The 27511-nt window shown below is 43.1% G+C and overlaps 3 protein-coding genes across 4 annotated transcripts; 1 reads left to right on the top strand and 2 right to left on the bottom strand.

Annotated features, from left to right (window-relative positions):
* The first annotated feature begins 3988 nt into the window (after positions 1-3988).
* LOC120107832 (UDP-glycosyltransferase 89B2-like) lies at positions 3989-5659 on the top strand. Its single transcript, XM_039121314.1, has one exon. It carries the CDS (start codon positions 3995-3997, stop codon positions 5378-5380), a length of 1386 nt encoding a protein of 461 aa, XP_038977242.1. The 5' UTR covers positions 3989-3994; the 3' UTR covers positions 5381-5659.
* Positions 5660-9191: 3532 nt separating this feature from the next.
* LOC120107827 (outer envelope pore protein 24B, chloroplastic-like) lies at positions 9192-11071 on the bottom strand. Its single transcript, XM_039121310.1, has 2 exons — positions 10710-11071; positions 9192-9369 (listed from the first exon to the last, which is right to left on the bottom strand). Exons 1-2 carry the CDS (start codon positions 11069-11071, stop codon positions 9192-9194), a joined length of 540 nt encoding a protein of 179 aa, XP_038977238.1.
* Positions 11072-20613: 9542 nt separating this feature from the next.
* On the bottom strand, positions 20614-25126 carry LOC103721296 (phosphatidylinositol 4-kinase gamma 7-like). Of its 2 annotated transcripts, none has more exons than XM_026810102.2 (2): positions 24840-25126; positions 20614-23367 (listed from the first exon to the last, which is right to left on the bottom strand). In XM_026810102.2, the coding sequence occupies exon 2, from the start codon at positions 23066-23068 to the stop codon at positions 21131-21133; it is 1938 nt and encodes a 645-aa protein (XP_026665903.2). In that variant the 5' UTR covers positions 23069-23367; positions 24840-25126; the 3' UTR covers positions 20614-21130. The 2 variants fall into 2 exon arrangements, with proteins under 2 accessions (XP_026665903.2, XP_008809667.2); XM_008811445.4 differs by having other exon boundaries at positions 20614-23314; positions 24840-25125.
* Between the last annotated feature and the right edge of the window lie 2385 nt (positions 25127-27511).

The raw sequence follows: 27511 nt of genomic DNA, 5'->3' as shown, positions 1-27511 counted from the left end.
TAGAAGAGCTCCGTGTTCCCCCCTCATATGGCCCCCACGTGGGCACTAGGTGCTGCACGTGCCCTGCGAAAGCGGTGGCGTGACACACCTACAATCCAAAGTGAAAGAGTATTTATCATTCAGGGTAAATTAAGTAACATAGTTTTGGCATTACTTTCTTCGCAGAGTGCATATACAAAGTGCTAGAAAAGGAAAAGCCTTAAATTTCTTTGGTTGTCAAAATCTTTGACTTGCAGATGCATTAAATTGCAAGCTAATTGGATTTTTGCATTTTATTATAGCACGCATCCTTTTGTTAAAAAGTCATCTATGAATTTTAAAAATCTTAATTGAGGATACTAATTGGTTGAGTTATAAAACTCGCTAGATATTAGATTCTAATAACTTAGGTTCTATCTTGCCCGCACTCCGATTCCAGCTGAAATTTCTTCCATGCTAATATTCCAAAAAAATCTGAAGTTCAAATTTAACAGTCTTTTTTTCATGTTATTTCAAGCAATTAACCTTCTAAAATATTTTATTATTATTATTATAATTTTAAATATTTATCGAGGAGTGTCATCGGACGTCAATTTGGTGCATATGCAAAAATTATTTTTTGGCCACAGGATAGGAGAGGATTGGTATAACTCACAAGATCCCATGTAATTTATGGGGTGGTTGAATATGTAATTGCCAAGGTGGCATTAGTTAGGATTGGAGAATCTTGCCCTTAAAGACATCAAAGAGCATTTTCCTTGCCTTTGTCTTTTAAAGTTTGACTATATATGGATATAAAATCTTGGATCTTGGTTCGTATTTGAATTGGAGAAACCTAGTTTCAAATAATCTATTTTTTATGTATTGCAGAACAACTAGTGATTAAACAAGACATCAAGGTACCGTTTCAAACTTGTCAAATCACGTGCTATCCAAAGATATGTGGATGGGAAGGGCCGGACCTGTCCGATTCAAGCACGGCTTTATAATTTAATTTTTTTTTTCAAAAAAAAATTGAAACTATGTACATTGAATTAGAAATATTTTAGTGGATGAATTTGGTTCAAAAAAAACATCAAATTTAATGTAGACCACTTTAGCTAGTATGGAAAGAACTGAATAGGATCCGGCATCACCAAATCTGACGTGGATCGCTTTGGCCGCTATGATAGGGATGGATAAAGTTTAGGAGCGTTATCCACCGTATATTAGAAAATCGAATAGCGAGCCAAATTTTCGGAAGCCAAAATTTGGTCATATGATGTTCGATTGAAATGTTCTTTTGTTTAAATCGGTAACTTTTCGAGATCTACAACATGGTACTTAGCTAAGAGAGAGGTACATCTCAAGTGATCATACCTAAATTCCATCATTTGAGCTCCAAAACTGACCAGTCAAACTGAATTTTTTTTAAAAAGATTTTGACCAAATATATTTTTGAGAAAAATTTAGTAAAGCAACAGAAGGCAAAATTAATGTAAAAATTGAGATCTTTCTTATGCATAATTTTAGTCTTTTGATTTTATTTTTACTAGTCATATCTGTTTTAGAAAAGTAAGTTCAATTAGAATTATAAAACAATTTCAACCCGAATATGTAAGGACGGATCTCACCACTATAAATAGAAACTATATTCTCAATTTCATCATCATCAATTAAAAGAAAAAACATAGATTCTACTTTTAAAATTTCTCTACCTTTTTTTAAATCTATTTTTGAGAGATTTGGATTGAATGGGTTGAGATAATTCTTCTATCTTTCCAATCAAATCACAATTGCTATCCTTGCAATAAAAATCTTGGCTTTATTATTGCCCTAAAAGGATTTTATTATGTTCTTTAACTATTGGAGATGATAGTTGGTAAGCATACCAATGCTCAAAAATGGATGTAATGAGTGTCAAACCAAAATATAGCAAGTAATTTTTAGTGACCAAGCACAACTTACATGAATTACTTTATTTTTTTTCAGAAAAGGAGATAACCAACCTCCATCCACTTCATCAAGCAAATGGGGTACCGGGAGCAAAAGCAAGAAGCAAATGCCCAAATCTACAAACAGACGATGAAAAGGAAAAAATTCTAGAAGTAGTTGTGATACCTATCCTCTTCTCTTGGATGCTAAAGTAAGAAGCTATAGTATAATATATTGCTTTGAAATCCATGCCTAGTAGCAAATTTGTTGTCTAAACTTTCCCAAACCATTCTGTCATTAAATACAATGAGGCTTCATGTATAGCCTAAAACTATTGAAATGGATCTTAAAGAGTGCCAATAGCAATTAATTAGACATCATGATCTAAAGCAGTGTTATTTTGTGAATCACATGATGCCTGACAAATAAAACTTTCAGGAAGTAGTAATCTAGCATCCGATTGTCCAACATATCTTCTGATAGAGTAAAACTTGGGAGAGAACCTATACAATAATCCCTCAAAAACCTTTTTTTTATTTTAATTGCATTCCATTTCTTCAATATCTTCGTCACACCTTACTCCATATATATATATATATATATATATAATATTAAAATATAGTATGTATCATATATATATTATTTTATTTTAAATTAAAAAATGTTTATATAAAATAATAAATGAATACTAAAAATATTTGAAATTTTTGATCTCTAATAAATTATAAATAAAATAACAAAAAAATGCTAGAAGAAAGATCTGCCTCTCTGATCTTACGTTAAGACGTAAAACAGGGGATGGGGAAAGGAAACACCAAGATTGGAAAAAGCATGAGAGAGAAATATAGATCGTTAAATATGTGTCAACCACGGATTTGGATTTATTTTTTTTCTAGTAAAAATAGTAATTTATATAGCTCTAAGTATATTCAAGTAAATAATACGGAGGGATAGGGACCATCTCCCGTACATTTTGGTTTTATTCTTCAAATCTCCTTTCTTTGCATCATTTCTTTCGGCTCCCCGTTTGTGCCAAGACATTCCCATGGTATCCTGATACGGCCGTTACTGATCCCCGTTAAGGTCCCCAACATGTTCCCTATCTATGTGGCAGACCGGCAATTGATGATTCCTTTCAGTTACGTGAGATCCAGGGCAATCACTCGTTGCCACATTTGAGAGGGCCCAAGCGGTGACTACGACGTTTTCCATTCTTACGTCCAGCGTACCAACCGTTTTTCCTCAGTCACAAATCTTCCTTTTTATTTATTTATTTAATTTTAATCAGATAATTTATATAACTTTAGTACAAATATGTAAAAAAAATCAAAAACAGTAAATTATAGAACTCTTTAGACAACTCCTTCTCCTCAATCCACGGAACAATTCTGGAGTGATTAGCTATATACGAAATCATCTATTTAGCTCTATCTTACTACACCATGGAAAAATTTTCATTTCTCACCCTCCTTGAAAGAATAAATTAAATAAGATCTAAAAAAAACAGCGTGATAGAATTTACTTTCTTAGGAAGCACCCTCTCAACTCTCCTTCATCAGACTTTGACCAACGACTTTGAACGCTAGCAACTGCTCGTAGTTGCCGGGCAGGTAGATATTTCATGTTGCTATTGATGACTTCCAACCTATGGCCTCTTGGCAAGTTCGGGTTTGGGTTTAGTTTGGATGGTTAAAGCAGGCCTTCAGCAATTACGTTAACGATATTCAAACGGCAGTTTTCAGCATATCAATTTGGCTGGAAGTCGACTTCCATCCGACAAACTACTAATGCTCGGTTTAACTCATCATCGTTTAGGAAGATAATAAAATAACACTGATTCTTCTCACGTCATGCAACCTATAAAATAATAGTAAGGAAATAGTAATTAAAAAACTCTAATAAATTAATTTTAAAGATTTAAATTCAAATACAAAGTCGACTATCTTTTAAAAAAAAAACAAAATTGCCGGCCGCTTTGACTGTACTCATCTCCTTCACACTTCCCCAGTTCCAACCCCAAAACCATCGCCCAATGAAGCCATATAGATAACGCACCCTTCACCTCACAGAGAAGACGACGAGAGAAAGGTGGTGACCATCCATGGCGATCGCAGAGTCCGTTGGGTTACATGTTCTGGTCATCCCGTACCCGGCCCAAGGCCACATGCTCTCCCTCCTCGACCTTGCTCACCTCCTCTCCTCCCGCGCCCGCCTCGCCGTCACCGTCGCCGTCACCACCAAGAACCGCCCCCTCCTCGACCCCCTCCTCTCCCGTTCCCCGGACGTTGTCCCCCTGGTCCTCCCCTTTCCCGATTACCCCGCCCTCCCCCCGGGTCTCGAGAACTCCAAGGACCTCCGTCCCGCCTTCTTCCGTCACCTCATCCACGCCCTCGCCGGCCTCCGCGAACCCCTCCTCCGCTGGGCCCGATCCACTCCTCACCCACCCATCGCCATCATCTCCGACATGTTCCTTGGCTGGACCACCGACCTCGCCGCCGAGTTGGGCGTCCCCCGCCTCGTCTTCTCGCCCTCTGGGGCCCTCGCCGTCGCCATTACCAACGTCCTCTGGCGCCGGATGCCCCAAAGATCCAATCTTGACGACCACGATTGCCCCATCTCCTTTCCGGAAATCCCCGGTTCCCCTGTTTTCCCCTGGCGCCATCTCTCCATGCTCTACCGGACCTACAAACAAGGGGACCCGATCTCGGAGTTCATAAAGGAGGGACTTTTGTCCAACAACACGAGCTGGGGATTCGTCTTCAACACCTTCTCCGACCTGGAGATGGTCTATCTGGACCGCCTCCGGAAAGATCTGGGGAACCCGCGGGTCTGGGCGGTGGGGCCCCTCGCGCAGCCTGACGGCCCCGCTGAGCGCGGTGGGGTGAGCTCCGCCGTCGCCGGCGAGATCATGGAATGGCTGGACGGGTGCCCGGAGGATTCCGTGGTGCTGGTGTGCTTCGGGAGCCAGAAAGTCCTGGCGCCGCCGCAGGCGGCGGGGCTGGAGCGGAGCGGGGCGAGGTTCGTCTGGTGCGCGAGGGGGGCGACGGCGGTGCCGGTGGGGTTCGAGGGGCGTGTGGCGGGGCGGGGGCTGGTGGTGCGGGAATGGGCCCCACAGGTGGCGATCCTGGGGCACCCGGCGGTGGCGGCGTTTTTGACTCACTGCGGGTGGAACTCGGTGCTGGAAGCGGTGGCGGCCGGGGTGGCGGTGCTGACGTGGCCGATGGGGGCGGACCAGTTCGCGAACGCAAAGCTGGTGGTGGAGGAGGCCGGCGTCGGAGTGGCGCTATGCGACGGCGGGGACGCGGTGCCGGACCCGGACGAGGTAGCCCGAGTCGTGGCGGAATCGCTGGGCCAGTCGGGGAAGGAGTTGAGCAACCGAGCGAAAGAGCTGAGTCGGAAAGCTTTGGCGGCGGTAAAAAAGGGGGGAAACTCGTTCAAGGAACTGGACGAGATGGTGGCCGAGCTTTCTAAGCTTCGGGTGAAATGAATATTTTTGCTGCCGTTGGGAAACATCTCCGGCTTAGCACCGGTTTGGATTGGATCCGGCGGCGTGGCTACCAACGCCGGGGATGCTTGTCCTCTAGGAAGCTTTACAACATGTACTACCGACAAAAAAGATCTCGTCTTTTTGTTTCTCATTATTTTTGTTCTCATTTTCAGCCGATCACTGTCCCCGTTCGTGTCCTCACTTCTGTATCACGGGCCATGCATGGATATTATTCATTTTTAATGCTTCTTGAAAAATAAATTTTTCCTTGGCTTGCAACTTTGGAACCTCAACATACTGATTCTCATATTGGGGTGGCAAGCAGGTAGTAAATTGCTAAGGCCCAGCTGGTCACGTAAAAACAAGCTGCCCGAGCTCGGTTCAAACTCGAGCTGAGTTCAAGAAAATCTGCTCGAGCTTGGCCTGTCTTCTAAACAAGCTGCTGGATCCCGGCTTGTCCAAGTCCAGCGTTGAGCTTTAGTCAAGGGGAGTAGAATCTATCAGAGCTCGACTCATGTTTATAACCGAGCTACTCATAAGTAGCTCTAATTGGTTGCAGCTCCGCACTCGCCACCAGACAATACTTGACAGAGGAAAACAGAGGAAAAGAAATACAGTGACCTTGATTGTTAGGATGGGAGACAATCTAATTAACCTTGATAGTCTCACAGGTTCTTGATACTTTATCTACTTGTAGAGATGATGATCATGATGCCATCGGCCCCTAATACCTCATAGACTATTTATTTAGTTTTATATGTATATTTTTATATTTTCAAAGTACATTGTAAATATAAATTGATAATGTAAATGTAATCATATTTGACAATATGAATATTTTGAATGATCCGTTTAATTGTAACACGTGACTTTTGTTAATAACATATTTGATAAATTCATATAGAAATTTAAAATTTTTTAAATAATCTTTTTTAAAAAATTACTATGGCAACGCTATAAAGCGCCGTTAAAAGAATAAATGCCGACGTATTTAAGCGTCGGCGAAAGCCATAGCGGAAGCCAAAATGGAAGCCATGGATAACCCAACACTAAATAGCATCGATAAAGCATCGATTTTTTTTTTAAAAAAAATTACTTTAACGATGCTTTAAAGTATCGTTAAAAGACCCAAGACGATGTTTTTAAACGTTGACGGAAGACAAAGATAACCTGATGCTTATTAGCATCGGCAACTATCGACGCTAAATATGGCGATAAGCGTCGGCAATTAATCATCGGCTGTAAAAATACTAACGCTTATAAGCGTTGGTATACGGATTAAAAAGCATCGAGAATATTTTTTTTTCCTACAGTGGAAGGTTTGTCTCCTTCAAGCAAGAAGGTATTTTTTTTTTTTTTTATTTTAAGACTTGTTTGACGTTGCTTTTGTTTTATAAAATTATTACTAAAAATTGAATTAATTTAATTTCTAATTATAATTTTTTGATATATTTTAATACTTGATGTTTTATAGTTATGTTTTACAACTATTTTTTATGGATGATTTACTATATTAACATAAAACAATCTTACAAAAGAAAAACTAGAAGTTAGTTTTAATATTTTTTTCTAACTTTTTTGCCCTCTGCATCTTGTAAAAACATTTTTCAAATGATAACAAAAAGTTTTAAGAAGATGTATTTTATTTTAAAAGTTACAAATAGCTTTTGTAAGCAAACCCAAAAACATCCTTAGACAGCAATATAAAACTCTGGTGGCTATTGTAATCCCCCAACTAGCATAGACAATTGCTAGAGATGATAGTTTATGACCCGACAGGTTTAAATACAGCGGATCTGGGCTCTAAAGGAGTTGACTCGACTTAACCTATTATTAAACAAGTTGAATTTAGAATTAAAGTCTACCCATTTAACCTGCTTCATGACATAACCTGTTTAATCTATTTAGTTTGTTTAAAAACTGTTTAACCCATTTATGACCTGCTAAACCAAATCCAGTTTGTTTATTGAATGGGTTACGTGTGACAGTTACTTGTTCAATAAAATATTCGAGTTTGATATTTGACTTTTAACATGTTTACTAGATAAATTGGGTCTGGGTTGATGAATATCTGACCCGACTCGATCCAATTACCAACCGTAACAGCTACTAACTGTGGTAAATGATAAAAAGCACGTAAAAAAAATTGGCTACATGTTGTGAAAGGACTCAGCGATCATTTGGTTTGTGTTATGTGAGCTAACTGGGAGCCTACTTGAAGCTACTTTGGGCCATTTCTCTTTTGGCAAATGTAAGCTCACTTTAAACTCCTTATAGGGCCAAATGCTCAAAATGGCTTCTCGGCAGGCTGAACTAAGTTAGGATAACCAATTACGGGCAACCAATTAGTGGTTTTAGTTCAAACCTGATGATGTAGATTGGAAGTCTATTTCAACTCCCTATCTTTTTTGTTTAGTCAGACCTAAAACATCACTTTGTGCCCTTCTTTCTATTTGTATAATTTCCTCATTTTAAGATAGTGTCATAAGAGCATAAGATCATCAGGAATAGAGTCTTATGGCAACCAAACACCATTTGCAAAATGGGCATATACTTGGAATACTTATGTTCATCTTTTGAGCATTGACTTTTTTATGTCAATTCTGGAATAGCTTGTACCCATTCTTTATGTCTATTTCACTCTTTTTAGATCGACCCATAGTTTTTAGTTTTATATTATCAATTATATTATATAAATATTATAATATAATAATCAATATTATAATGATAATATTATAATTATTATAGTATATAATAATATTTATTATATTAATTATTAATATTATTATAAGCTATTTACTATTTTGATAATTTTGAATAAAATATTATCATTGCATATATAATTTATACGTAATATATTTTTTTAAAAAAAAATCTAAAATTTTATTTATTGCTTAATGCATATAGATTAGATATTAAGATACTATTAGAACTAGACATATTCATAAGTCAGGAAGCATACTAGTGTTATTGTTCCATATTGACTAATAAAAAGAATGTCATACGGGTTTATTAGTCTGGGTCGGGCCTCGTCCCAATAATTTAAGTTTTTGGGCTCTGAGTTAATAACAAGTGATATTAGAGTTAGGCTTATTATGCATCCCAACCTTTATTAGTCATGTGTAAAGAATGACCCGAACTATGGGCAAGCTTTCTTTTTGAGAAGGAGCCAACCGTGATGAGGGCATCACGAGATTGGGTAGGAAATTTTTTTTTCAGCCCCATAATGACTAATAAAAGGGTTGATTAGCTTGAGTTGATCCTCCTCCCAACAATTTGAGCTTTTAGATTGTAAGTTTGTGACACTAACCTGCTTACGCCTGAGCCTTTTCGATAGGCTCCAACTGAAGGTTGTAGGCCTGGCGACTTGGGCCAGCCCTGGAAGATAGGCCATTTTAATAAATGGGTAGAGCCCGGGATTGGAGTTTAAAGACGGGCATGAGCGGCCAGGTCATTTTTATTTTTTTCTTGTATTGTTTGTTTATATTTGATGTTTTTATAAATTTAATTTGTAAATTATTGTTTATATACAAACTTAATGGGATTAGACTTGTTGTAAGGTCTCGCTATATTTTTTTATTCATATTAGCAGTTTAAAATATTTTTAGTAATTTATAAAAATTAAAAAAAAAGATTGAAATATGAAATTTGGTTTGATGCTCGGACCTGAATATGAGTCGGGCTTCGGCCTGAAAAGTAGGCCCAAAAGTTGAATGTGGTTGAGTCCGGATCTAAATAAATTGTGCTGATCTTTGGACAAAGTCCAGTCAGCCTAACAAACTCGAAAGCTCTCTCTCTCTCTCCCTCCTTACTAGGCCTTGATCCTGAAGGCATTTGCGGACCCTCCCTTCACCTCCACTGCAAGCTGGCTACTGTCTCCGAGTGCTAGTGTTTCATTCTTACTGCACCACTGCCCGCCCTCCAGGTATTCTTTGGCAACTTTGTTCTCAATCGCTAGTTTTATTTTTCTTTTAAGGTGGGTGAACTGCCTGTTATTTCTCCAAAAAGAAGAATGAGAGAAGAGAATTGTATTTCTGCCTGTTTTTACAATGTATAGGAGCAGCCTTTATATAGTACTAGGAGGCTAATGAAGTTTGGTAAGGCAGACTATGTTTAGCACAATCAATCACAAATCAATTAAGGTGAAGTTTGATAAGGCCAACTAAGTTTGGCACAATCAGCCTTTATGGAGGCCGACTATGTTTGGCACAATTAATCACAAATCAATCAATGTTCCTACAATGATTCTAACATCCTTCCTCAAACTTTAGGTAGTAAAGTAGACATCAACTCAAGTTTGGAAACAAGAGATCGAAAGATATCAGGAGGTGAGCTTTGGTGAAGACATTCGCAGCGAGGACAGATCTTAGAGAGAAGGCAATCGAGGCTCAACGATGCTCGTAGACGAAAGCACCATAGAAGAAGAGCAAGATACCTTGAACTGGATGATGAAGAAGCCCGGGGCAGCAAATAAAATCGGAGATTGAGGACTGAGGCGGCACCATGCAGATGTATGCTTGCTGAGTTTACCTTAGCCAAGCTTCTAACGAAATGGAGTGGCGCATTGCTGCTGGAATTTGGAGTGGGACCACGCCTGTCGAGTCTACTTTCCGCAAGCTTCTGACGAGATGGTGTGGTGCGTTGTTGCTGGAGTTTGGAGTGGGACCGTGCTTGCCGAGTTTACCTTCGCCAAGCTTCTGATGTGATGGTGTAATGCGATGTTGGGGTTTGGAGCAAGACCGTGCCTACTGATTTTATCTTCGCCAAGCTTTTGATAAGATGGTGTAGCGTGTAGCTGCTGAAGTTTGGAGCGGGACCATGCCTGCCGAGTTTACCTTCGCCAAGCTTCTTATAGATGGTGTAGCGCTCTACTACTAGGGTTTGGAGCGAGACCACACCTGCCGAGTTTACCTTCGTCAAGCTTCTTATAGACGGTGTGGCGCTCTGCTGCTGGGGTTTGGAGTGAGACCACACCTGCTAAGTTTACCTTCGCCAAGCTTCTGACGATACGGTGTGGCGTGCTGCTCCATGCTCACCTGGTCCTCTGAGGTATGGAGCGGAACCGCGCCTACCAAGTTTACCTTTGCCAAGCTTCTGATGAGATGGTATGGCGTGCGCCGCCCCCGCCGCCATGAAGGATACAAGAGCACCGAAGCAGGTGCTCAGAGAGCTTAACTCCCTCATCTCTAGTGGCACTGGCGTGTCCTTGCCCAATTAGGTTCTCCATGAAGATCCCCCAAATTTCTACATAACCACGGGACGACATGCCAACCAAACTAGGAGGGATGAGACGCGGAGAAGAACCCATGCCAGTGTTTCCATAACCTACCAATTCCCCGATCCCAGAGCATGGTTGACCGACACCTTGTTCGCCAGATCGAATGACATCGAGCCATCGAGGTTCACATGGTTGTCCACAGAGGCATGAGTGTATGTCAAATTCACCGTCTTGTCGAAAGCCCTCACTGAGTTCATGAACTGAAACCTAACATCCTTCTTGGGGACGTTGTAGTCGATGATGAAGGAGCCAAGCTTCTCCACAGAGAGAGCGAGGCCGTTGAGGGAGGGGCTGTGGACGAAACTGGCATCAGTCATGGAGGCCTTGAGCTTGAGGTCGCCGGTGTTGACAGCGAAGGTGGTGCTGGTGGAGCTCCTGTCCACCTTGTATCTCCCCTTCACTGTAGCCTTCATCTTGCCCTTTCACGCTCTCGCACTCTCGACACTCCCCCTCGTGCCTTACAAGCGACGGACTCCGCCGAGGATGGAGGGGAAAAGGAGAGAGGAAGCAGCGACAGGAGGATGCGGGCTCGGGCGGGGCCGCCGACTCCTCTGGAGAACGGCTATCAACAATGACATGCCGTGTATAGCTCGTAGACTATCTTATTTGATAGCCGTTTATCTCCTGATGGCAGCCATCTAGCACTGCACAATATTCTATTTTGCAAATTGCACACCATAAAAGATTCGTGCTTTAATTGATGACTGATCTAATAATGCATCTCCAACTATTTAGACTTCAATAATGTAACATTGGGTGGGCCTCTCTCTTCTATCTGAAAATAATGATAATAATAAAAAGTAAACCTTTATGCAATGGTAAAATTAATCTATTATAATCTAGGTATCATGAGTGCGAAATATGGGCAGCCTCTCCATACATAAAAAAAAAATGTTGCATACATCCATCTTTAGACTCATGTTGTCACGCCCCGGATCCGGGTCTGTGACACGGTCGTGCTATTGCCGACTATTGCCCACAATAACACGCAGCCTCATACAGGGGTAACAGGTAGCCAAAAGTAGTCAAACTTTCATTTATATTAAAATGAGTGCAGTACAACCTTTAAGGCTAATACAAAATATAGAACTTCTATACTGTTTAGATATACAAAAGTGTGTATATTCCACCCAAAAATAAAAGAAGCCTTGTTACAAAAGTAAACGCCCCTGATGGCGATCACTGGTGAGGATCTGAAAAAAAGGCAAATAAACAGGTATGAGCTACGCGGCTCAGTAAGTAATTCTGCATAATATTATCGGATCAACTAAAAGGCTAACATGTTTATCAAGGTTTGAGAAGCTGACATGCGTATTATCTAACAATTTACCATGGCAAAATATGTATGCTGGGTAAACAAAGCAGTATTTTAAATCAAACAATAATTTTCGTAAAATATACTCATGAAACCGTGCCCCTGGCATGCCGTGGTCCATTCTCTCGGATGCTACTACGAAGTCATTGTCGGCCACTGGCGGGGCCAGCGCAAGTATTAGTAGCCACTGGTGGGGCCGGCTTAGTCATTCTCGGCCACTAGCAAGGCCAGCTCAGTTGCATTCGATCAGTAGCATCTTTGAGCTCATTTATAGTGCCTCTTGGCTAAATAGGATTCTGCTATACTAACTTGCATGCATAATTTAAAATATCAACATAATCATGATGCACACATGGCCATAATTTATGAAATCAGGCAAGTTACTTTCTTATCATAACATATCATCCATGAAGTATGTCCTTGAATAACACTTAGAAAATATTAATAAACATGACATGATCCATAATAGGATTAGAACAGGTTACTTACAATAACTTGTTATCTGCTTCCTTAGGTCCAGATAACGGATCTTTGATTCGTAAGACCACATTATAAGAATCAGTTCATGGACTTGTTTGGATCCCAATCAAGAATTTTAGCCCAATTTAATTTACTTAATTTGAAGCCTTTGGGGTTCAATTAAAGCCAATTTGGGCCTGTATGGTTTAATTGGGCCTTCAATAAAAGGGTTGGGTCTGATTTATGGTTAGGTCCACCCTTTTCTAGTCAATTTGGCCTTTTGCCAATTTAATCAGACTTGATCTGGGCCTGATTTAACACTAATCGGGCCTGCTGAGATTAACAGGGCATGAATGGGGTTCAGACCCAGCTCAATTGAACTTAAATAGATTTGTTCAGGCTCAGTCAGGTTCAGACCCGATGCTATTTGGGCTTAATTAACCCATTTCGTTCAATTGGGCTCGGTTCAACCTTTTATTGGGTTTACCTAAATCAATTCAAGCTATTTGGGCCTAACGGGTTTCAGATCCGAACTCGAATCCGACCCGTTAGGCAGACCCGTTTAAGGGTCTTCCGGGGGTTTCCAGAGGCTTCAGCCTCTTCCGTCCATGCCTCTTCCTCTCCCCCTCTCTCCGGTCCCCTTCCTCTTCTCCTCGCCGCCTTCCGGCTCCTCTTTCTCCTGTCGCAGGCGATCGGGGAGATGAAGCTCCCCCGATCCACCGGCCGAGGCGATGCTTCCCTCCTCGGGGCAACGACGGCGGGAGGCTGGCCCTTTCCCCTTCTCCGAAGTGATGCCGGAGAAGAGAAGGAGAGCCGGAAGGTGGGATCGAGGCCGGATCTCCTCCGGGGGTCCTCACTGGCTCCGACCACGGCGAGGTAAGGTCGTGGTCCGAGGTAAGTATCTATATTTTTTTTTCTTTATTCTTCCTCCCGCTTCCGTTTCCCCTCTTCTCCCTTTTCCTTTTTCTTTTCAAGAAATAGCGCCACCAGCGAAGAGGTGGGGCTCGGTTGAGGCTAGCGGCCTTGTGGCCGCGTCTGTCGTTGGCTCGGCCAGTCCCGGCGGCCCTTGGTTGCCCCTCAGCCCTAGGGCAGCGCGGCCGGGGGAGGGGCTGCGGTGCCCTGTCACCCGCAGGCCGAGTCCGGTTGGGCTCGGCCCGAGTGGACATCGGGCCTGGGCTTGGGCCATCCTCAGGCCGGCCCGCGGTCTGTGAGTCCGGCCCGCGGCCCTTCTCCCGTTTTCCTCAGTGTTGATTTTTCTTCTTTGTGCCGGTCTTCCTCTCTGTGTCGGTCTCCTCCTCTTTGTTTGATGAAATAGAGGGGAGAACACCCCACAGAGGGGTTTCTCCATCCTTTTTCTGACATAGGCCTTACTCACAGTGGCCCTTACCTTGCTTTGGCTGGTCATAGCTGGGCAGTATCACCTCGGCACGCTCCCTCCTTCCTCTCCTAGGGCTGCGAGGTTCCTTCTGCCTCCAGCTCCAAAGCTTAGCTCTATGGTGCAGTAAATCCAGAGGGTTAGAGATTTAGGAGGGTATATCAAAATCGGGGGTTAGCAAATCTTAGAAGTTATAAATATTGGGCTTGGAATTTGACCCCAAGGAGAGGTGGCATCCTCTCCTTCCTCACTGCTCCGGGAGCCACCAGCTGCCCCCCCTCTTCAGGCCAGCTCAGTGCTCAGCTACCGAAGGGGAGGAAGTGACGGGCTCCCGTTTTGCATGTCTGTGGGGGTCTCTCTGTTGGCCAGCTGGTGGTCCTGTCCTTTCAGCCCTCAGGCGGGAGATGGCAGTCCCCCATGGCTACTCTTCATGGGCCAGCGTGGCCCGCTAACCCCCCTGGCCCAATACTGTTCTACTGGGCCCTACAGTATTGGGCCCGGATATTACACATGTATTGGGTCATTCTTCTTTTTAATTAATATTCAAAGTAGTCCTATTAATTTGCGCATGAGTATTTGTGTTTTTTTATGTTCACCTTTAAAGTTTTTGGCTTTTCAGGCAGCCATTGATGGTGATGGAAACATGATTGGGATGAGATACTCAGATAGGAAGCTCGTGCGTAAAAGCAATCCTGCAATGGTGAGGCTTCTTGCTGACATTGCTTGTTAGGTGTTTGCACGAGAGCCCAAAGAAGCGCCACCCAGTACTTACATTACTTTGGTTCTGAAGCGCCGGAATGTGTCGGAGCCCGGTCATTACAGGCCTATTAGTTTGTGTACCACATTGTATAAGATTGTGGCGAGCCTTATGGTTGGGAGGATGAAGGCTCTGTTGCCTACCATTATCAGTCAGGAGCAGGGTGCGTTTGTGGTTGGGAGGAGTATATCAGATAATATTTTGCTAGCTCAGGAGATGATGTGAGATTTACAGCGAGCTTCGAGGAGGCGATGCCTGATGGCAGTAAAGCTGAACATGGAGCGTGCTTATGACCGGATCCGATGGAAGTTTCTCAGACGGGCATTGGAGAGTTTTGGCATCCATCAGATCTGGATTGACTGGGTTCTCGGCTGTGTGCAGGGGCCTAGCTTCTCCATTTTAGTTAATGGTACGCCTTCGCTTTTCTTTCGAGCTACTATGGAGCTTCGTTAGGGCTGTCCTTTGTCCCCATACCTATTCATCATCTGCTCTGATGTACTATTCCCTGCTTTACATGTAGCCTGCGAGGACCGGGTGTTGGCTGCTTACAGTCCAGCCCCGGGTGCTCGCTCTATTTCTCACTTACTTTTTGCAGATGATTGCCTGCTTCTGGCCAGGGCGAGGGTGACGGATGCGCGAGCCCTCCAGAGGGTGTTGATGGAGTATTGTACGGCGTCTGGGCAGAAAATCAATCGCCAGAAGTCATCCATACACTTCAGTCCGAGCACGGAGCGGAGGGTCAGACGGGAGATCAGGGCGATATTGGAGATGCGGGAGCAGGAGGGGGCACTGGACTACCTTGGTGTCCCCATCACAGGGAGGAGACTGCGGATGGCGGAGTGCTCCACTTTGATACAGAGGGTGCAGAGCAGACTCGAGGGTTGGAGAGCCTCGTCACTCTCTATGATGGGCAGATTGACGCTCGTTAGGTCAGTTCTCTGCTCCATGCCTGTTTATATTATGGCCCATACTAGTGTGCCGAAGATGGTGCTGGTGGGGATAGAGCGGCTTATGCGTAGTTTCCTGTGGGGCTCCTCTGGGAGGGGCTATGGGGTACACTTGGTGGCCTGGGAGAGAGTATGCCTTCCTCTGAGGGAGGGCAGTTTGGGGGTGCAGTCTCTGCTGGCGAGGCGGGAGGCACTCCTAGCGCGACGTGCAGTGCAGACTGTTCTAGAGCCACATGGTTTCTGGTGTCAGGTCATGATAGCGAGATACGGTCGGCCAGGCTCAGCTGGGCAGGTGGTGGGCGGCCGGAGGGCATCTTTCATGTGGCGTGAGGTTGGGAAGTATATACCTACAGCACTGGCACATACTAGGTGGTTGATTGGCGATGGACGGAGCATTGATGTGATGGAGGACCCTTGGGTGGATGCACTTCCGCTGAGGCTGTGGCCGACGATGATCAGTGACGAGGGGCCTGTGGGGCTCCAAGTGCACGACCTCCTTATGCCTGGGGAGGCAAAGTGGGATGTTGACAGGTTGGGCCAGTTTTTCGGAGAGCACTTAGCAGAACGGATTCGAGCCCTCCCCATCTCGGGATAGGCAGGTCCAGATATTAGGGTTTGGAGCACCACTGTAGAGCCAGAGTCAGGGTTGGTGATGTCGCTCGGGTTCTTCAGCAGGAGTCAGACCTGGGTAGGGACTGTGGCTGGATATGGAGGTTTGGGCTACACCAGAGGATTGCATTATTCCTCTAGAAGGTAGCATGGGATCGTCTGCCGACGAGCTTGGAGCTGAGCCGTCGTGGAGTTAGCATTCCTCCTTTGTGCCAGTATTGTGAGGCAGATGAGTCAGTGGATCATGCACTATTCCAATGTGTCTGGGCGAGGGGGACTTGGAGGTTATCCAGGATTCAGGAGGCGGTCTGGAGCCGGAGGGATAGTTTTCTGGAGGAGGTCCGGCGTTGTTCCATCTCCACCCAGATGAGGTCTGTGGCTATTAGAGTGTCCTGCACAGCTTACCAGGTATGGATGGCCAGGAACGCCCGTGTTTTTGGCGAGCCTAGCCTGTCCCCACGATTTGTGATGGAGCGGGCTCGAGCTCAGGCAGTAGAGTTTCTTTCTGTAGATCTGGATCATAGACTTTTGACAGCTCGGGACATCTGGGGGCCCCATTCTGCTTCGGCAGCTACTCACACGGTGTTTTTCACCTGGGAGCCCCCACCCCCAAGCTTCCTCAATGTCAATTTTGATGGCTCAGTCTTGGATGGAGGCAGGAGAGGAGGAGCAGGTTTTGTTATTAGGGGCCCGAGCTCCCGCATGGTGGCAGCAGGGGGTTGTCAGATCTTCGATACGTCGATCCCAGGGGCAGAGCTGCGGGCGGCTTGGATGGGATTACGGTATGCACGACAGGTACTTCAGGCGAGCTCCATCCTCCTGGAGGGTGACTCAGCCACAGTGATTAGTTGGGTCCGGAAGGGCCCTCACAGTGATGGAGGAGTTCACCCGTTACTTCGTGATATATGGTTGATGAGGGAGGGGCTTACTTTTCAGGTTATGCATGTATATCGTGAGGCGAATGGGGCGGCGGACTGGGTGGCGGCGTATGTTGCGAGCCACTCAAGAGGCACCTTTTGGGTTGGTGGGGATGACGTGCCCGAAGCATTTCGGGACTTTTTGGTCGCAGATTCTGTTGGGTGTATTCGTACCCGAGTAGTATGTATTGTCCGTTTTAACAAAAAAAAAAAAAGAAGCGCCACCCAGTAGCAGATGTAACTCGGGCTATTGCAAGCTAGCGGCGCCTCACCAGGGAGGATACTATGGCTTCTTCAGCAAGTGATGCAGCTGGGACCTTTAGGAGAATAAAGCTTCAGCAAGTAGTGCTAAGCACCATTACTCACATGAAAGAGTATAGATTACGGGCCGTGATGATCAGCAAGTATGGTGCAGATCATCGTCTATCTTCTAAATTATTTTGCCAGCCAGTGGGGCTGATGGTGGGTCGTGCGAGGGTTTGGAGGAATATGGGAAATCCTACGATGCTCAAGCATCATCTTGTGCATGGCTTCCGACGGCACTTTTAAGCATCATCTATTGTTGCAAGTTAACGATGCTTACTAAGATACTCCTTTCTCGTCGAGGCTTTTAAGCGTCGTTATCTGTCGACGCCAATAAATTGCATCGCAAAATCTTGGCGCAGTCAGCAACTAAGCAACAGTTCCTCCTAGCATCAGCACATAAGGGCTCGTTTGGTTCGCAAGAAGCATTTTCCTTCCTAGGAATATGATTCCTGGGAAACAAATTTCTAGGAAGAGGATGCCTAGGAAAGTACTTTTGGCATGTTTGGTTGACCATGGAAAAGTGACAAATTTCCAAGGTGCTTATGTTTGGTTGGCCATCCACTTTCCTAGGAAAGTTATATATAATTCCTATTATGCCCTTAATAAAAATTAGATTTTTAATGCCTCTTTAACGCTTCTTTAATGCTGAAGGGACTTTTTGGGAAAAAGTAAAAATGGAGTGATTCCCGCCTCATGGGAAAGTAACTTTCCCATGTTTCTCATGGGAAAGACTTTCCCATGAAATGTGGGAATCACATTCCCATGGGAATACAATTTTCCCTTCTCTCTCCTTTGAAAACTCCAACCAAACAAGAGGCATCTCATTACTTTCCCGTTGACCACACTTTCCCCCCTTCTTTTCCCGCGAACCAAACGGGCCCTAAGAGTTAGAGTCTCACCTTTTTTCCTATAGTGGTGGGTTATCTACTTAATTGGTTTTCCAATTCAAAGTGGATCCTGCAAGATTATTTGCTGAGGTGCACAAGTATACAATGGAGAACTCAGATGAACAGGCAATGCTTCTTTTGTTTTGACTTTCACATAGATCAAGCAACATTTTTGACATCAAATTGTTGCCTCCATTGTGTATGGTGATGCTTTCTCTTTCTATGCCCGTTCCACAACCATGGTGTGTCATCTTGAACCGACATGAGCAGTGCGGGTTTTCTGAATGATACTAAAAAAAAATAAAATTAAGCTTTGATTATTTCCCTTCAATATAGACTTCATGATGGTAATTTACGCACAAAATAGCTTTCTAAGGGGATAAAAGGACTTAATTAAGGGAGCAACATCCTAGCTAGCCTCCCATGCAATAGCCACTAGCACCGCTAACCAACTATGGTAATTCTAGAGAACAGTTCAAGGTATTGAAAATACTGAGTTTAAGGTTGAAGTTATCCTTGTGCTCCAAAATGACTGTTCTATCCTATGTGATATGTGATTTGAGTCTACCTTAAATTTATTTTTATCCTCCAACAAATGGATAAATATGCAAACTGGTGCCCAAAACAAAATTCCAATTAATTTAAGGAACACAGCACATGGCTGCAGTATCTTTATTTTAATCTAAATATCCTTTTATTAATCTTTTTTCCATCACATTAAGTTTTTAATCAATCAATTAATTAATCTCAATTGGTTTTTCGGGTATCTATTATTCTGATTTAGCTCGTTAGCTATCACCTTGCGACAAAATTTACCTATCATTCTCCCCAAGATTGGCAACATAGGTTCAGGTTTAATATGGACAGATCCGAGTAACAAACAGATGATCCAATCTAATGTTTATTAATAGGTCAGGTTCGGGTTTGAAGTCATAACTTATTTAACCTGGTTTTATCTGCTTAATAGTTGGATCGGATTATGACTTGATTTGTTTTAACCTATTTAAGATCTTTTTAATCTATTTATGAGCTGTTCAACTCAGCTAATTCATTTAACCTGATTCGGCCTATTTATTAAACAGTTTTGGATTGGGTTATCTATTTAATATATAAAAAGATTATGATCATGTTTAATTTTTTTTCTTATTTGATAAATGGAATTTATACTAAACCCAATTGCCGCCCTCACGTTATGCTTATACAGATACTATAGTTCAATCCAGCCATCATAGTTTTTAGCTTGTACTCGAGTTATTTTTCTAATAATAATCTTTACAAAGGATGTAGGCGTCATCCATGAGATAATCCTTTACACCCATATGGCTAACCCACGTCCTGAGATTGGCAAGTTGCTTTTATTGTGTTTTTCCATATAGTTTAGGATTAGATGAAAAATTAATCAACTTTGAGCATCACATGAATACCAGTATTCGAGATGTGCAATTTAAGCCTGCGAGTTTAAATGGAATAAAATAAGGAACAATTTAATAGAAGAAAACAAATTGTAATGGTGCAAGGATCGTTGTGGAATGGCCTATGGATCAAGAAGTAAACACTAAAGGGTTGAGAGCCGACCAGGAGAGAAGGGGAATGGGGTGGATGAATAATAATATAGATGTGTGACTCAGCTGTTCCAGAAGAACCAGACAATTAGTTTCTGTTTTCTTCTTTCCACCTAATTTTTCTTTTTTATAACTTTACCACAAAAACCAGCATTACCAGATCATCATAGGTGACAAAATAGCCTCTTAAACTACATTACCTGTTCTTTGATTGCTAATGGGGGAGAGTATTTCTTGATTCGCTTCACCAAACATAGGAGACTGCAAGACAACTAATCCTCCAGATTTTAAATATTTCAAACTTGAATTACCAAAAAAAAAAAAAATCTTAAGCGTCAAATAAGTTGTTCAACAATTAAATAAGTAACCTAAAAACCTAAAAATTACTTTGAAGGTAAAACAGATACTGTCATCACATAGAGAAAAAAAAAAGGGCGTGTCATGATCAAATATCAAATAAGAGCAAGAAGCCAATTTACAATGTAAACGAGTAAAAACTTACTCAAAGCTTGAGATCAGCAACCCAACTAAAACGAATTTCAAGCATTAGAAACCGCATGCACCTATGATTCCAACCACAATAAGAACCCCTAGGTCTCCGCTGAAGTCAAACAACCTCGAAGACGAGCCTGGTTCAAAGGAGTTTGTAGTTCTTTTGCAAGATCTGCACCGTTGCATCACATGAGGCTTCTATTGTATAACGTAAAACAATTCAGGTGGACTCGTTTGGTAGGTAACCAAGAAACAATGTCCAGCCAGCACTAGCTGTAAACTTACATAAGAGCAGCAAAATAGAATATTATAAGCAGCAGCAAGCAGACTGGAAAAACCTCCACAAAAAGACATCCAAATTGACTTCTTGTTTAGGAGAAACACCACATAATAATACATCCATGAAGAAACTGCCAGGAAACAAGGACAACCGAGCCAGCCATCCCTAGAAACAAGGCAGCTGGCAAGCCAAGAAATATTGAAAGACACAAAACATTCTGAACCGCATCATGATACCTTGAAGGATTAGCATCATTTCATGAACACATACTAACCCATCCATAATGCTCAAAAGCAGATGTACATAACTTTTTCTAATTGTTTATTTTTAATAACCACTTCTAATAAGACATAACTGATAGTGAACCAAGACAAGAAAGATATATACAAAAGCACGGCCACCTCCACCTCGTTCCTCGTCCACAAATCACCCCCTTGCCAGCCCCTAACCATGATGGTCTTATTCTCAAAACCCCCTTCTCCATTCTTTACACCTAGAAAGGGCACAACAAACAACTGCAACCCACAGACAACTATCCTCTCTATTCTCTAAATCTAATCTCCTACTCAAAACTGGCAAGAAGCACCCAGCCTCTGCCACTGCCTCTGGCCAGCAGCTCCACACTTCCGGCCACGAAATGCTCTATGCAGCAGCTCCTTGAACTTCTCAAGGAACAACCCCCATTCTTCCTCTCCCATGTCTGCCAGTTTCACAAAGCTCGCGGTTGCAGGCAGCTCCTTTGCACTCCTGCTCCCACTCTGAAGTCCACTGCCACTATTGTTAGTTCTAACTGTAGTATCATTCCCTTTTGGAACACCACCTAGATACTGCAGAGTTTTTTCAGCAAGGCTCACACCCTTCAATGATGTAGACAGCTTTGAAACATTTGGAAACTGATTGCAAGCAGGCGGGAAGCAAGGAACTTCTTCCACATTGCTCTTTTCATTGCTATAATTGTTTTCCTCCTCTTCCAATCTCTCCTCTAATTTTGAAAGCGGGTTTCGGGAACTCCCTCCCTTGAACCCAAAATTGTAGGATGGTGGTGTTCTAGGCATCACTGGTTCATCTTCACAATCAATGTCAAACTGGATTAGATCGTCACCAACCGGTTCAGCTTCTGGAGAAAATGCCTCTCTTTCAGCTACTAGCCTCCTTGCCTCAATGCATACAACCTCCAACTCGCTAGGCTCTTCTTCCATACCCCTGAACTCCCTGCTCATCATCTCACCAATCTCTGCCAGGCAAAGCCCAAATGCCGCTGCTTCCTTGAGAAAAATTGTGGAAAGGACCAAAACCCTTAGACATGCTTCACGGATCATAGGCAGCTCCATCCGAAGCATGTCAGAATCTCTAACTGGATCAAGATTTGCAATGTAGTCAAGCTCGTCCTCAGAGAAAGGTATTGATGCCTGTGGCCAGTGGATCCATTCAAAATAAGGATCCTCCAAGCTCTCTGGCAGGCAGAGGCCATGATCTATTGGAATGAGTTCTGTCTGAGCCCCAAATCTACCAGTTCCACCAACAAGCTTCCTCACCAGAAGGTTCCCTGCATGTCTATCTGTGTTGAAGATTCTAATATCAAGTATACCAATCCTGTGCACAGCTGCAACAGGAAAGCTAGAGGTCCCGTGATCACTAGCATCGAAGTCATGAGGGATAAACTGCTGAAATGACGCAATCTTGCTGACAGCTTGAGACCTGTCATGAGCCTTACCATTTGCATAGTTGACCCCATCATTCACATGGAAGACTGAGTGGGTTATCTTTACAAGGATTGTTGGGGGAACATTGGCAAAATGATCATAGTCCAGGAGGTATGCAGCAACCTCCCTAAACCCTGTCTCACCAACCCGCACGGACCTTTTCAGGCCTGGTTGGCCAAGGGCTTTCCCGATGAAACCTTTTGGATTATTCGGTGCAAATGGCTCCTCATCTGTAGGCTTCACAATAGCAATGCTCTCACCTCTGCTGTTCCTGAAGTAGTAGGCACCCCCAAGCCCACTGTGAACAGGGATGGGTTCAACACCACTTTTAATAGCTTTCACTACATCCTTGACAAGCTGTTTTGTTCGCGAGCAGTAGCTTGAGCACCCTAAGATTTCAATTGGCCCACTCCGATCTCTCTGCTGGAGTTCCTTTCCAGTTGGGGAGAGACATGGGGTGGAAGAACTCCTGTGAAGGAAATTCCTAGTGAGAAGTAATGGGGAATCATTCCGAACACCAATAAGATCATTTTTCAACACTCGATCACCAAATGTAAGTGAGCTCTCCTCAATGGGCACATTAAGGGCCACTTGCAACCTCTTCTTTACAGTGTGGGCGTTGTCTCCGCGGTCCAATTCAATACCCACGACACAGCCAGTGTCAGTTTGGACAAACACACGTCTCCTCCTTGCAGGCCTTCCCTCACTTTTTTTGTTCCCATGGTATTCACTGCTGAGAGTGCGGTTGAAAACTGCAACTGCCATCTGGGTCTGGACAGGGCTGTCCAAGTTAGGAGACATAAAATAGGGAAGAGGGTGTTGAGAGGTTATCACCGTCGGGGTAGCAGAGGCTCCTCTTCTTCCTTCTCTTCTCTCTTGAGCACACGCCTAACACCAAGGCCGACGTGGTTACGAAGAGAGGAAGATGTGGATCACGATCGATCATGTATCAACTATATTGCTATCAGATGGTGACCATTGGCCTCACAAAAGAAGAAGCTGAAAGCAAGTAGTGATGGAATTGTAGGTGGAGATGGCGTGCCTCTCCTACAATGGAGAAGCCATCTTTTCAGATGATGGATGAATCAAATGAACCGAACCTTGGAACACAAAATGTTTAAGAATTATAATTATTAGCACTACAAAATTTATATCTCATGATATATTAAATTCCGGACATTGACAATCATATAATTTCAATAAATAATATAAACATTTTTTTTAAAAAAAGTTTTGTTTTTTCATGAAATGAAAATTGGTTGGTTGAAAAAGGAAGAATAAGGGGTAAAATGGAAATAAAAGAATTAAAAAAACATCTTTTTACGTTATTTTATGGTATAAATAAAAGGAAGCCAGTGAAGAATAAGATAGATCATAGAGTGACTGGTGTAGTAGTGTCACCACAGACAGCCAAAAAAGGGAGAGGTTGAATATTAATTACACAGCATGAATCACTTGTGGATCTGCGAACAAAATTTAAATGGGTAAAAAAAAACTCAATACATTAAAGATCCTTCTTTTTTGGTTAATAATCCATCAATGATCTAAAACAGAAAAAGGCCCCGAAAATGCAAAGAAACCCCCCTTTTGTTCAAGCCTCTGTTCGTAGCGGAAGGCAACACTCCAAAAGAAAAAGAAAAAGACGCAAAAGATGACAAACAGCCATACCACAAAGAGATTAACGACGCAAATGTATGTTGCATATTCCACCCATAATCCAGAATAATGACAACATGGGAGGAATGAGGAAGAGAGGGAGGCGGTGGGGGGGGGAGAGAGAGAGAGCGAGAGAGAGAGAGAGAGAGAGACCTCTATTGATATCGTTGTTGAAGACATTATAAATTTTTAATAAATAAAATTATAAATAGTCACCGAAGAACTACGAATTTCACAAAAGAAAAAAACACCCGGAGATATTCCGCGGAATCATACAAAAGGATGGCAAACATAAATATTTAGTGATTACATTACAATAACGGATGCAAGAATCACAGTTACTTCACCGAAAAAAAAGAAGAACACCCGAAGATATTCCGAGAAATCAAACAAAAAGGATGAAAAACATAAACACTTGGTGATTACATTAAACTAGAAAACTCTTTTTTTTTTGGTACCCAAGAAAAAGGAATTTTGTGCACAAAAATAAAGAGGAACTCGTGCACATTTTCTCAATCATTTCCCAAATTTCCGGGATCGATACCTTTGCTTCTCTTGCGACCAACATACTAAAATTATTTTTCAAAAAATGAAAAATTTAGGGAAAAAACGAACGTGTTCATTATCAGATTAACAAGTCACCGGAGTAATCGTTCAAACTAATTATAGTTTCCAAACTCAACGAATCAAATCAAACTCTACCATCTGCAACCGTTAATCAAAATTAACCCCGCCAGAGTCCAGAATAATCCTCAAAAATCACCAAAAAAATCCACAACACCAACATTGTAGCAGTCCGTGCACTTCGAGAACGATCGAAAGGGGGAAATGCGAAAATATTTCAGAAAGAAATCGTTCTTAGACCGATTCCCCTTCACTAGAACTAAACACGAGAACGATTCCCAATCCAACTCACCAAAGTCGCAGATCTGGTCAGGAAGCAGACCAAGCGCGACCGGATAACGCTGACCGCCTCCCCGGCAGCGACGCGACGACGACCGCGATCCACGGCGCAGATCAGATCATACGGTCGAGCCAACGGCTCAGATTACCACAACACCCCAGATCTCTCACTCTCCCTTGCTCGCTCGCTCCCCCCGAATCTTCTCTCCTTGTAGCACCCCAAGCGACCGTCCGGGTTAAAAAAAAACAGCCGTGGTTAAACGACCCATCGATCCGTCCGTTTTTCTTGGGTCTCTTTCTCGCGCTTCGATCATTCGAAGTCTCTGGAAGAGGGCATGCATACCGTCCGATGCGCGAGAGGGGCAATCTCGCCGTCCGATCTTCGCCACGACTCACGTACGGCGAGCGTGAGGGACGGTGCCGTGGAAGCAAGTCATTGGCTCGTATGCGGTGACGTTATGCTTTTCTGACGCCTGCTCGCCGGTGCTGCTGTGCGAGAGGGGGCAGCGTCTGGCGTTCGGGATTTCCGTGCGATCCCAGATCTGCGCTTCCGGACGAAGTTGCCCATCATCATTGTTCAAATAACAGAAATAACCAACCACGCGAGGCTGTCCATCCTCACCGTCCAATCTGCACATCGTCGACCGGATGGACAATGAGATCAGCACTCTCGATGGACTGATCCATAGTGGTGATGGCGTAATTATGCGAAATTACGAGGTCAATTCCGGCGTAGTTGTACGTTTTCCTTTCTCGTTGTAGGGATAAGAATAAGAATAACACTACTCCGGTCAGCCAGAAGCAAGACTGGTAAGGTCATTTTGGGAATAAAAGTTCATCATCCTGGCGATGGGTTGATTCTGACCGTCTGATGAATGGAGACTCTCATTGTCACGAATTAAAAAAAACGGACTCTCTCATCGTCATTAATGCGTTGGACCTATCCTAGTGCCTCTTGGAACCGCAACTCAGGGATTATATCGTAACGTAACAATGAGTCAATTCCTCCTAACGTAAAGCGCAAGTCAGTGTCTATCTTTGCAGGGAAAAGGAAGAGCATGTGGGGACTGGTACGGTTATAAATGGACACTTGTTACCGTTGAGCGATAACATTAGCGAGGCATGAGGTGGTTTATCCGCTTTATTCTAAGGAATAAGAGAGCGTAGTTATCCGCTATCCTCGGGATTTGGAGGGCGCTGATCTGCCGGGACGGATCCTTGTCATGTCGCCCACTTACGCACCGATCCCGAGCCACCGTTTCCCGCGGGCGCGCGCCGACCTGCGAATTCGCACCATTCCCTTCCAGGAGAAAAAGAAACATACTTCGCACCTACAAGTGGTCTTTTAGGTTCGTGCTGTGACGATCGGCAGCAACGGGTCGTTAACTTGCACGTGGAGATTTGTGCTCGATTTGGCTTGTTCATCGTGATAAGTTTCGTGCAAATATATCTCTGTGCGTTGGTTATTGGCTTGCTTACCGCCAATGGGATTTTGCAAGATGCATCAATGGCCTTTGAGGTGCTTGTGCTATGGGATGATAGGGTTCATTCATTTTATCTGTGCAGTAGAACACAAATCATGCTCCACCTAACAATTGCATTAGATCCAATGCTAGTGTCTATAAGTTTTGGTTTCTTGTTCATTTTGCCATCTTTGCCAGGCCAATGTTGTGGAACAGGAATGATGTTGGGATGAAAGTAACCAATTATCAAACATGGTTGATGGATGCTTTTGCTTGCATTGGAAAACTGCTTGCTTATGCAATGTTAGGTGATAACTGGGGTACTCGAAAGGGACGAGATATTTCTTTTTCCACATAATATGGCGTGCACTGTTGTTAACGATGAGGATGCTAGGCTAATTTGTTAGTTGTTGAATATATCTTGTTCTTCTTACATGACATATATATTTTATTTTAGTTTCTTAGAGGTTCTTATAGTGAGATCAAGTCCTAAGCAACTAATAAGTTACTCAGAGGGCATGCATGATGGAAATCAAGTCCTACGCATTGCATACATCTATCAAATGAGAGCACACAATAGCATGGCAACAATCCGTCTTGCTAATCAAAACTAGATTAGGATGCATAGTCCAAATAATGCAAATTGAACATTCAAGACTTATGATATTTGTTACATCTATGACTAGAGACAAATAATTAAAACAAATTAACGCACAAATTTAGTATTAAATATATATTATCTAAAATTATCAAAAAAATATATTATCTAAAGTGGAGCAAGAAGAGAGCATGTGCTTTGTAAGTGATTTTAAAAAATGAGGCTCTAGATCAAAGAATGATCTACACTAATTATCAAAAGGCGTAATTTAGTCGGCTATTAGAATAGAAAATAAATATGGGCACTTTTGGCTACTCTGTTATTAAACTAGAAAAGCATATCAAGTGATTAACAAAGATACACATAAAAAGTTGCAACCAAATGTTTCAATTTTTGTTTATAATTGATGAGGCCGAGGGTATCCTCCAAACCCCAGAGCTCAGTCCCCATCAGGCTCAGACAGTGGAAGCGACTGTTTCTCCTCAGAGGTATTGTCCGCTTTGAAGGGGGTTTCATAGTCTCTTCCTAACGCACAATTTTGCCCTGCAAAAGGCGCCTCTGAAGAAAAAGAGGTAGCCCCCCTCCATTTAAGGAGCAGACCTTTCCATTATCTAGTCGATGTAG

This window comes from Phoenix dactylifera, unplaced genomic scaffold, assembly GCF_009389715.1.
Source record: "Phoenix dactylifera cultivar Barhee BC4 unplaced genomic scaffold, palm_55x_up_171113_PBpolish2nd_filt_p 001035F, whole genome shotgun sequence".
Taxonomy (NCBI): domain Eukaryota; kingdom Viridiplantae; phylum Streptophyta; class Magnoliopsida; order Arecales; family Arecaceae; genus Phoenix; species Phoenix dactylifera.
Note: the sequence above shows the minus strand (reverse complement) of the source record. Positions and strands in the feature narration are given on the sequence as shown.